Consider the following 11,690-nt stretch of genomic DNA (forward strand, 5'->3'; position numbering starts at 1 on the left):
TCGTGCTCTGGTACTGCTTCACAAGAAACTTGACCTTCATCTATCTTATTTTCCACCTGAAAAATAGTAGTTTCTGAATTTGGTGTGCTTTTGTCTCCCTTTACTTTATCTTCCTCGAAGATAACATCTCTGCTGATGACAAGCTTGTGAACAGTAGGATCCCACAAGCGAAACCCCTTTACTCCATCAGCATAACCCAAGAAGATACATTTTTTGGATTTCGAATCCAACTTCGATCTTTCTTGCTCATTGTACAGAACGTACACAAGACATCCAAATGTATGCAAATGAGAATAATATGTCGGCTTCCCGGTCCACATCTCCATCGGAGTCTTCAGATCAATCGCCACTGAAGAAGAACGATTGATAATATAACAAGCGGTTTTGACTGCTTCTGCCCAAAATGATTTTCTAGACCTACAGTCCTCAACATAGCTCTTGTTCTGTCCAACAAGGTTCTTTTCATCCGCTCCGCCACTCCATTCTGTTTAGGTGTGTAAGCCGTCGTAAACTGTCTTTTGATGTCATCATGTTGACAATATGCATCAAATTCGTCACTGGTATATTCTACTCCATTGTCAGTCCTCAGACACTTGATTTTCTTTTCTGAATCAAGTTCAACCCGCGCTTTGAAATCTTTGAAGATCTGAAAAACATCTGATTTCTTCTTGATTAGATACGCCCAACATCTCCTAGAGAAATCGTCAATGAACGAGACAAAGTATCTCGCTCCTCCTAGGGATACAACCGGTGCTTGCCAAACATCCGAATGAATCAACTCTAATATGCTTTTGCTCTTGGCAGTAGAAGTGCCAAACTTTAATCTGTGTTGTTTACTGGTAACACAGTGCTTACAAAAGGGTAGTGACACTTTTGTAAGTCCCGGCAGCAGCTTCCGTTCTAAGAGAATTTTCAACCCTCGTTCTGACATTTGCCCGAGCTTTCTATGCCATAACACTGTTAATTCTTCTCCTGAACCAATTGATGCAACATCTAGTTCTGTCTCTTTGTGTGTTTCTCCCAAAAGTACATACAGATTTGCAGCAACTTTTTCCGCCTTAATAAAAAAATCTTTTCTGATGTGGAAGATTAGTCTAGGCTGCAACCACAGAGCATACTTAGAATTTTAATAAATTTTAAACCAAGGCTCTGATACCACTTGTTGGTCCCACGTGCGAAATTTGAGATAATAAAACCCGAAAATAAAGAATAAAATGGTCACCGAGATTTACGTGGAAAACCCCTAAAAATTATTAGGGTAAAAACCACGGGCAAGATGAAAAGAATTCCACTATAATATTTTACGGTGTACAACCACTCATTGTGTTTCCAAAGAGAACACACACTCTCTTAATACAGGAGAACAAAACACCTCACAAATATTATAGAACTAAGTACTCAAATGCTTATAAGATGAGAGAAAACTCGAAGAAGGGATGATTTCAGAATGAAGGGGGAGCTTTATTTATAGAGCCCCTTGTCAGTGTGAAGACGCATATAAAACACGTCTTCCATCTTCCCACGAAATTTCCGCCAGTGGAAATTTCCTTTTACCCATATTTAATACACGTTTTGACTGGCCCCATTTTGAAAAACTCTTGCCGACAGAAAGGAATGATACTGGTGCTCCACATGTTGGAGGATTACAGTCAAGGCAATAGGATGATGGAGAAAATGTTGAAGGATGAGTCTAGAACGTGATACATCATTTAGATGAAATAATTAAAGAGTAGTTTGAGGAGATGGGAAAAATGATGGTCATGACCATGAAAGAATTTCTGAACGAGAATTTGGAAGCAAATAAGCAGGTTGTAGAACAAGGGCAGTCTATTTAAAGTTTTCAAGCAGACAAAACTTGCTGCTTGGTCATTCCATCTCCTTCCCAGCCCAATGTGGAAAGGAGGATGCTCTACCAACTACCAAGGACTCAAACTCACGTAGGCTGTAAATAGAACCACCACGTTGCTCAGGTTTGTGATGTTATTACTCTATACATAATGAGACAACTATTTGTGGGGTTTTGGGAACGAGTGTTGGTAAACACATGGAGTAATCTCGGTGTATCGAAGTTGTATTTTTGTTCAACAGTTCTTCTTAGGGATATTACATATGTGCTAAAGATCTCTTCCATGTCGAATGCCAGCCATACGAGATCATTGCTTCGGCATCTTTGATTCCTAGGCCAAGTCAATTGTAACAGTTTAAAATAAGAATAATTATCTGATATGGATAATGATTATGAGACTTCATTTGGCAATAATTTCATGTTTTAGATTGTGTTTTTGGTTATTAGAAATTGTGATACAATTTTTTTACTTAATGCTTAGAGTATTTCGAAAATGACAGGAAATCTATGACCATTACTAGTTTCTTTTCTTGTTTCTTCGGGAAGGTTTTTGTTTGTAGTAGCTAGTAGGTGGATTGTTATATATATAGTACAAAGATTGATTTTGTCTCATATTTCGTGAAATTCGATGAATATATCTAACATTATCATGTGTAAATATGTTTTCGATCCCCCAATATGTGTCGTTTCCTCCCATTGTCAGAGAATATTTGTATGGTATCCTCCACAAGTTATTTTGTTATTTGTGACTTGGTATCTAGGTTCTTTGTTTTATTGATGCTACCTCAAAATGTAGAAAAACCAAAATATGGTATAATAACAGAGTAACCAACTCATAAACACTCATAGGCTCATAGCAATGACATGGCAAAAACAAAACTTGTGTGTTGAACTTGGCTCGACACTCTGACTTGATCTTTTCTAATCTGTCATGCATGTTCTACTTCCACAGTCAACGGTTGGACTCAGTGATTCCGTATTGAAAAATAGTGTTTGATTTCGAATTGCACAAATTGGATTTAGTGGGCAAGCGTATGAGGTTAGGATTGCCTTTGTGCATGCAACTTGATGCTATAATCTATGTGCAAGATGCAGTGTAATACGCAAGAAACAAAAGGATCCCCATCTGCATGTGACCAAGTCGCTCCATGCCACTGACATTTATCATCTTTGTTCAGTCTCTAATGCATAATCAAATTATCATAGAAATTTTCAGATTCAAATAATAATGTTGCATATTTCGTCCAATGTGGATAATTGTTTTGTTATTTTGTTATCAATGTTTTTATTGTGAATTAACTTTTAGGATAGATAGATAGATATCGTTGAAAAGGATATACAAAGTGAATGAAAACATTCACGAGATGAATTTGAAAAGAATGACAAAGAGACGGAAATAATTATGCTATTGTTAAATCTCCTTGTTGGATTTATTGGCACTTGATATCATATGAGATACATAATCAAATATATGTCAATGAGTGATGATGATCTAAAGGCTAGTCAAAGATTTGTCCTATTACAAATAAATCTCTCCTTCGAATTCATGAAAACAGAAAGAGACGTTCTTGCTATTTCTTTCTCCTATCATATGAGATACATAATCAAAGATATGTCAATAAATGATGATGATCTAAAGGCTAGTCAAAGATTTGTCCTATTATTTATCCATGACTTTGAAAATACAAGGAACATTTGCACATTATATTTATCGAAGGAGATTTTCGCTTTCTTTCAAAATAAGCATAGGTGTTGTATGTAGTTTGCCTGTGGGAGAAGATGTGTTATTTTAATGAGCTTAAAATTGAATCGAAAGTGACTTATCGGTCTTGATTACAGATACAAAGCAGAAGTTCGAAGTAAAAAACATGTGAAACCAAACACGATTGATGGAAATTAAGGGATTGGATCATCTTATTCAAATGAGTACTAAATCAAGTGTTACTTCAGAGCGAGTTGTTGCAGATCCATTGGATAGGTATCAAGTGGCGATGATGCATTGTACATTCTCTTAGCCGCGGCCATGTTTAAAATCTCCGTAGGATGATAATTATCCCAGAAGGAAAATTTTGCTCTGTCAGGACAGGGAGTCGAATCACGATAACATAGGCCGGTTGTACTCTTTGAATCACAACATGCAATATTAATAACTTTAAAACCTGAAAGAGCTGTAAGTGGAACTCATGTCAGAAATGTACAGAAATTTTAAATTCCATTTTTGATGTAAAACTATTTAACTGTAAACAACTGTGCTTAATTTCTAACTAATTAAAAATAAATGCAGCATTGTTAATTTTATCAACATACCAAATTTTATAATATCTGTATATGAAATGGCTGTATAGTTTATGAAGATAAACTGTGCGTCAGGCATATTGGTGTTGAGCTGGTCAACGAGAGACAGCAGTCTTGTATTGAATAGCTGCGTATCTTTGTTGATCCATTCCACACATGGTTTTCCGTCCGTCTGATATTTGTGTAATACTTGAGGAATGCAGCCTAGTGGGGCGGTTCCGAAAACAGCTATTTTCCGTGCTCCATAGCTGTACAGTATCTGGATCCAAGAAAATATTTTTATATACATGATGTGTCCGACGGCACGTCAAATAGTACTAATTTGTACTTGTGACAATTTGTGGGAGTGTTTTTTTAAAACATATAATCATTGTAGGGTTATAAATCCAATGTGATTGATGTTGATAATTAATAAGAAGTATGAATTTGCAGGAGAAATAAGCAGTGTAAATATTCTCACTATATCGTGAACCTGTACCAATTACCTTAAGTTGTTTGGAGTATGCTTGAACCAAAACTCCTGCATACTGATCTAGGGTATATAATTTTGTAGCTGGGCTAAGTATCGGCTCTAAGAAGTAGTCGAGGAAATCGTTGTTGCCGATGTTACTTATGTACATGCATTTATTTAGAAGCTCTTTCGACTTATGTGCATTCCCAAGTATACGCTCGACTTGTGAGACTGTGTACGCATGATGCTCAATCTGCATCTTCAAGTCATATCGCTGACCCTGCAAGAAATTAATTATATGGACAAAGTAAATTTCTAAAAAATGTGGTGCATGCTCCAATTAAGTAATCGCTCATGTAATTAATCAATGTTAAGTTGGATGCATATGGATCATTGAATTTGAAATGGGATTTAAGCATTAATCATCTAGCCAAATTAACTCAAAATATCCATGTTTTACTGTATGGTATGTATATCTTTGGAAATTCTTGGCCGACAATTAATGCATGCAACTATTGTGTACATTGTTTTTGTGTTATCTTTTAGTTACCAAAAAATAGTTGGTGTAGTCCAGGATCCCTCCTCCTCCCGACGCATAATTTACACCAGTGAGATAGTCTGCCTCTGTCGCATTTGCAAAAGGTGGAACAGATTCTTCAAAATCTAAGTATTCAGCTGCATTATTAACCAAGAAATGGACGTCGGTCGATTTGATCCAGACATATACAATATTTTGATATAAACAACAAGCTGGTTTAAATAACTAATATTTACACTACAAGAAAACGCCACGGTTTCTAATGAAACTCAGGCATATGCGAATCAATTCGAAAACCAAAAGGCGACAAATTTACCAATAAAATCCGGTATATTTCGTCCATTACAGAATCTACCGGTTGGGCCCTCCGGATAATCAATGCCATAAGGAGGATAATCCACCTTCGCTAGTGTGACTAGGTTATTGTTGTTGCCATTATCAAACAGCGAGTCTCCAAAGAAAAACAAGCAAGGAACTTGAGGTTTCCCCTCGATTAGGAACAATGACTTGATAAAAAATATGAACAATAAAAACATTGTGAGACTCCAATATTTTGTAACACCAGCTGAAATCATTTGAAGCATGCATGGATAACTCGAAAGCAGCGGATTCTATATATAGTGAATAACACTTGTACATCTCCTTATTTCATCGTTAAAGCAGGAAGCTAGAGAAAGAGAGCCTATTGTACGTACGTATGTTAATAAATATAGTCTTGGAAAAGTTGGTTGAGCTAGAGAAAGGGATAGCTACCAAATAAAAGAATTGGTAAATTGTAATCTTAATTGTTCTTCAATGTTTGTTTGCGATTTTGGTACTCTATATTGTCAAATTTCAGTTTTAACCTACTTTATTTATTTATTAAACAGTTTTAATCATTTTTTCGACGTGACGCTAATGTGACACATATGCGACATTGATGTGTTGTTGACGTGTATAGTAAGTAACACGTCAAGACCAAAATTATCAAAAATTGAAAAAACAGAACTAAGATTGAAATTCAATAATATAAAAGATCAAAATCACAAAGAAACAATTATACAGACTAAAGCATTTGCAAACACGACTTTATTACGACCATGCCAAGGATTCCAGCTGCTCTTGATGCATAATTTACGCCTTTGGGGAAAAAATTACCCCCTTTACAACGGCGGAATGATGAATGAGTACGTCGTCTATGTAAAAGAGTGGACACCAGCTGAGTAAATAATTCCGGCACACCTGTGAAGTTAAATGGACCCAGAATATCGATTCATCCTAGTACAATGAATGAATGAATGAATGAATTTAATTGCCTGGTCTTGATAAATTTATTAGGAGTTCAATACAATTATTTAATTGAGAGATTACAATTTAATCCTGTAATTTGTCCATTTTCTATTTTTAGTCCTAATTTGTTTTCCAAGTTCTGTTTTAGACAAGTAACTTGGTCTTTATTTTCATTTATAAGAATTTTTTTAAGTATTTAAAAAAAGAAAATAAAAGATTTTGCTTTGTTAATCCTCCAATCCAAGCAAGGCAGCGGAAGGGCCATTCTTTTTTTTTTTTTTTTTTTTTGTTTCAGAAAAAATTGAAACAAAATATTGGCAGAAGGTGTTTTTTTATAATAATAAAGAAGGAAAACAACTTTTTTATTTACTAACTTGTCTTATTTTAGATTTTGATACATTAATTTTTCAAAGTTGGTTTTGAATCTTTTGATACACTAATTTTTTCACTTTAAATCCTATTTCGCCGGAATGTTGACATAATACCGAAAAATTTTAACATGAAACCGAGAAATGTTGACAAGTTACAAAACTTGTTATTGTAGTTCTACCATATTTACTCAAATGTATAGCTGATAGCTCAAGTTGAAAACTGAAACTCGAATTTAGTCAAACCAAAAATATGGCTAGCTTCAGTTTTTTGATGATATATCACAGCTCGATAATGTATAAGACAAACCGTCAAAATCGCTTAATAGAAAATTCAATTTAGGACATTTTATTTTATTTCAGTTAGACTAAATCGAATGTTATCTAAGCAAATTGGAGATTTCAAGACCAAACTGATGGAACGAAAACAACAATCAATCATAGATTTTCGCAAACAAAACAAATTGTCTTCAAGGACTCGCGCAAGGGCACTTAAAAAAAACTTTAATATGTATTCCTTCCACTATTCCACGCACGTGCTATCCGATGCATCTAATTTTCAAAAAAACTTGTACAACTTTAGCACCTCGACGTGGGTTTGATTCAGGAGTCGTAGTCGCAACCAAGATAGGGTCATGCTTGAGCCATCACACACACTAACGAGTTCAGCACCTGCACTCAAGCTCACGGAAAGCCCGAGCCCGAGCATCTTCACCTCACATACAGCCCCTTCGCATCCCAACCCTCACACTCGGGCAGCACCATTGCCCTTGCACACAACGAGTACTAGATAATTTATTGTTCTACAATTATATTTTTTTGTAATTTCACATTTAATTTTTGGTAATAGGAAACATTAACTTCAATAGAATTTTTTAAAAGTTTAAAATTTTGACAAAAATAGTAAAATGACAAATGGGAGTTTTTAAAATAATTTATGTTAATTATATAATAACAATTCTGTTGTCTTCTTTTCCATTTTTGAAAAGGCCTTACATGCATTTTTTTTTTTAATATCATATATCAAAATCTAATAATGATTGGAAGCAATAGTCTCATGTTTGTAATGGGATGCTACATAGAATTTGAGTCGATATATTCCAATTTCCGCATATAATAGTGGATACACATACATTAGGCTGCTATAATAATGTGATATTTCTTAAAAAATTCTAGATAAAAAAGTTATTTGCTACTAAGAAAATCCCTCATGTCTCTATGTCGTTTAGTATGAGATTTTATGATGTCATAGATATAAGAAAATAAAGTCATATATCTCTAATAATAGTTATAACTTTCTCGGCGAAGAAGAATTTAACGAGTGAAGTAGAATTTAGAAACATCTTTTTATGCACCTAAGACCAAGTGTCTGAATCGAGATTCATGAGATGTGTTGTTTTGCATTGATGGACGACAAGGTCCTAGTTCAGATGTATATAATGCTTTCTTTTTCAAAAGAATTTAACATATTATTGGTGGCACTCAATGCATCAACATCGGAATTTTTCCTCTGATTTTTTTTTTTTTACCTCTGGCTCTCATCTAAGGCAAGTCAAACTTTCTGACGCCTGCTGGGTGTATCAAGGATAAGCCACCCATATCAAGGAACATATCGATTGGAAAAAGGGGGCAATATGGATCAAGGTATCAAAATGCATTGCGTGAGAGAATATGTTCCTCACCAGGAAAATGGTAGTGGAAGAGTGGGTACCGCCCCCTCCCTTTTAAAGTTGTTTTTTTTATTGAATTTGTATATTCTTCCTTTTAAAAAAGGAAAAAAGTAATTCACCACCTCTGGTATTAAAAATGTTCAAATTTTAGTTTCGCACACCCTTTCCTTACACCTTTGGCTCCGGATTTGTGTGGCAGACCAATTATTACGCGATTTGGCCTTCTCCAGGATATAAATGCATTGCCTTTTAGGAGTAGAAATTATATATGAAGCAACTCACAATCAATCAACTGTTACCACAGCAACCGAATTTTCACGTGGTAGCAGAAATGGAGTTGCAGCACTACAAGTGCTTCTGCTCAAGCAGCTTCAATTGGTAAGTTCAAATCTCATTCACACTGTCTCATTTGCTCCAGCAATTTGGGCGATCAGACTAATGTTTCCTCTTAAGATATTTGAGATATAGCTTCCCGTATATCATCAAGAACTGATCTTCACGGCAGTTTTTAAACTTGTGTAAGAATACAAAACTTTTCCACACTCCACCCCTCAAGTTTCTCGAAATTATGTGAGCGGGTACTTTGATGTTTAGTTTGACTTTAAACTACAGGTTGTTGGGGCATTTGTGACTTCTCGTGAACACTTTTTGTTTGACATGATACAATGCTTGAGAAAGAAGGAAGCTAAGACTTGTTCAATAAGAACATCCTCTTAGGTCAACAAATAAGCAATAATACCAAATCCTTATGCAAAATATTATCTATTTAAAGACAGAAGGGACAAAAGGTCTGACCCTGGTCACGTTAAGCGCTAAATCTAACCAACCTTTTTCATCTTCTTGATGCTTGTACGGCAGGTAACAGCTACACAGTATAACGATTCTTGGCAGCTCGGTCAAGCCTCTTCGCCTCCTCCTGCATTAAAAAAACTATTTGCTTATCGATCCAGAGGAAAACATAATAAGATAAAAAAATTACCGAACAAGTCCTGGCCCACGAAAAAGAAGGAAAACTTACATGGAATATGAAACCGATTGAATCGTTATAATCCAGAAACTCCTTCCATTGTTTTCCGATGCTCAGCTGGAAAAATTTCAGAAACACGCAGTGGATTACAGCGTACAAGAAATGCATAGACAATGAAAAGTATAATGCTCCACCTATATCCATCACACTAAAGTATGGGAAAACATGCAGAGAGAGATCTATTTCGTTTCAACTTTCAGTTTTCTGTATATACTTTGTAACTCAAAATCTGGCAGCTTTTATACATTCTAACAAGGATTTCATTTGTAGCCCCCAAATAATAATATCACGAGGAATCATATTGAAGTTAATGATCATAAAAAGTCAAAAGATTCAACAAAATACCTTACTCACTAGGAAGATTGCATTTTTGAAAAATTAGAATATTACAGTCAAATACTTTTTTATGTGGCTTCTGTGCGATGGTTCCACTAAATTAGTTTAGGAACAAGAAAGGCGATAATATCTCGGATAAGATATAATGGAAAACTCTATGTGCTCGAACAAACCTGAGCAGCTTCATTTGCAGCATTCTTTGTCCACACAGAAATTTTCTCCTGCCTAATTCGGACATTGACAACTGCTCCACATATCTCATCTCCATAATCAAATTGCTCACCAATCATTGCTAGCAACTAGACAGACATATTCAAAACAATTTGAAAAAGAGAGAAAACAAAATATTGCATATGAGTTAAAGAAACAAATACCATAAATCAAAAGAGACTAGAACGTACTGTATAGAGCCAAGGCGTGTCAGATTTACCCCTGGAAAAGCTCGCAGTCCACTTTCCCCCGTTGGCACAAACTGGATCCTCCCATTTTGGCTCAATTTTATTTTTGAAACAATAAAAGTCCGCTCCAACCACCAACTTACTAGGATGATGTATATTGTTGTAGACGCTGAAAGCCAAACAAAGTAAATTAATGCCGTATACACGTGACAGAACATGCAATGAAAACAGAAGTTCGACAACTTGGAATTCAAAATCCGCATCAGTCTATGGTAAGAAAGCCACAACTCATTAGCATAAAATTAGAGAAGAAATAAAATAAATAAAATTTTGCCACATCAGAAGCATGGAAAACAATACCATTTTTCTGGCAATAATAGAAAAAACAGTCAGTGCCGTATTAAAAATAAATAAATAAAAAAAGAACACAGACACAGAGGCGATGCCACAACAAAGGTGGTCACTGCAGCAGTTCCTAATTTTTGTAGCAAAGCTGACCCTAAAACTCCAGGAAATAGAGTACAGATTTCCCCTTAACGATCCCTACAACCCAAAAGGGAGAAAACACACAAGGACACACACACACAGGTACCGTTTCCAGAAGATTTAGTATCTGAGCGTTAAAATCCAAGATGGCTACATCCCAAGCTATGGGGCAGGAAACTCATTTTCCCACACATCTTCTTTACAAGTTATAGGGTTCACTATCAACCATGGGTAACACTTAATAGCTATTCCACTGTTAGACTCTTCCTGTGCATATGAATCAGGAATTACAAAATTATATTTTTGATGCGTCAGTTGATGAATTCGAAAACAAACTACAGCATCTTTTACACCCTAAATTTTTTTCTTTTATTTTTGGTGCATGGTAAAGAGAGATCCATTTTTTCCTTTCGCACCTAATAGAGCATAAAAATAAATCTATAGATACCCACAGAGACACAACAAGCTTCGCATCTTCTGAACCCTAACTCACTTGATATGCCTCGTAGAAAATTAGGTAAATTCGAAGGTCAAAAGTACACAAATCTAATAAACATATAAACGCACAAAAGATAACAGCCACATATACAAATCAAAAGTAAATCAACGAATAGCTGAAAAACAAGGTACTGTTTCAATACAATTAGATCCAAAAATGAAAGAACCTCCAGAAGTCTTCAACAGTGGAGAAGGTGTAAATGGGTCGCATCGAGCTTCCCCAAGCAGCCTGTTTCTGCTTAGCAGAAGGGTTATCGAACCAAAAGGTCCATGCGTGTTCTAATGGATGCATCGGAGGCGGCGGCGCCATGGCCTTCAAGGCCTCCGCGTCGTCCGAATTTCCGGCAACGATTTCCCCTTCTTCAGCCTCATATTCCTCCCCTCCTACGTTGTTTGTCGATGAATTCTCTGGTTCCTCCTTGGTGACCATTTTCTGTGTTTCCTGTACCATTTTTTTTCCAAATTTTTTTTGCTCTCTTGTGTCTTGTCACGCTGAGGCACTACGGCA

General features: G+C 35.8%; 2 protein-coding genes across 3 annotated transcripts; both read right to left on the reverse strand.

Annotated features, from left to right (window-relative positions):
* Positions 1-3,638: 3,638 nt before the first annotated feature.
* LOC142522721 (GDSL esterase/lipase At1g29670-like) lies at positions 3,639-5,706 on the reverse strand. 2 transcript variants are annotated; one of them, XM_075626258.1, is made up of 5 exons: positions 5,447-5,706; positions 5,143-5,267; positions 4,627-4,872; positions 4,154-4,400; positions 3,639-4,005 (listed from the first exon to the last, which is right to left on the reverse strand). In XM_075626258.1, the coding sequence occupies exons 1-5, from the start codon at positions 5,703-5,705 to the stop codon at positions 3,788-3,790; spliced, it is 1,095 nt and encodes a 364-aa protein (XP_075482373.1). In that variant the 5' UTR covers position 5,706; the 3' UTR covers positions 3,639-3,787. The 2 variants fall into 2 exon arrangements, with proteins under 2 accessions (XP_075482373.1, XP_075482372.1); XM_075626257.1 differs by having other exon boundaries at positions 3,639-4,014.
* A 3,412-nt stretch (positions 5,707-9,118) lies between these two features.
* On the reverse strand, positions 9,119-11,690 carry LOC142523004 (eukaryotic translation initiation factor 4E-2-like). Its single transcript, XM_075626634.1, has 5 exons — positions 11,350-11,690; positions 10,202-10,367; positions 9,974-10,099; positions 9,456-9,521; positions 9,119-9,353 (listed from the first exon to the last, which is right to left on the reverse strand). The coding sequence occupies exons 1-5, from the start codon at positions 11,631-11,633 to the stop codon at positions 9,303-9,305; spliced, it is 693 nt and encodes a 230-aa protein (XP_075482749.1). The 5' UTR covers positions 11,634-11,690; the 3' UTR covers positions 9,119-9,302.

The sequence above is a fragment of the Primulina tabacum genome, chromosome 13, assembly GCF_025594145.1.
Source record: "Primulina tabacum isolate GXHZ01 chromosome 13, ASM2559414v2, whole genome shotgun sequence".
In the NCBI taxonomy this organism is placed as follows: Eukaryota; Viridiplantae; Streptophyta; class Magnoliopsida; order Lamiales; family Gesneriaceae; genus Primulina; species Primulina tabacum.

Bases quoted from the DNA above. Each gene is read 5' to 3' on its own strand.
- LOC142522721 (XM_075626257.1), bottom strand. From the start codon at position 5,705: ATGATTTCAGCTGGTGTTACAAAATATTGGAGTCTCACAATGTTTTTA. The intron at 4,401-4,626 runs GTAATTGGTACA...TCTTGGATCCAG, and splicing joins CATACTCCAAACAACTTAAG to ATACTGTACAGCTATGGAGC. The intron at 4,015-4,153 runs GTATGTTGATAA...TTCCACTTACAG, and splicing joins TACAGATATTATAAAATTTG to CTCTTTCAGGTTTTAAAGTT.
- LOC142523004 (XM_075626634.1), bottom strand. From the start codon at position 11,633: ATGGTACAGGAAACACAGAAAATGGTCACCAAGGAGGAACCAGAGAAT. The intron at 10,368-11,349 runs GTTCTTTCATTT...TTTGGCTTTCAG, and splicing joins ACTGTTGAAGACTTCTGGAG to CGTCTACAACAATATACATC. The intron at 9,354-9,455 runs GTAAGTTTTCCT...TTTTTAATGCAG, and splicing joins CAATCGGTTTCATATTCCAT to GAGGAGGCGAAGAGGCTTGA.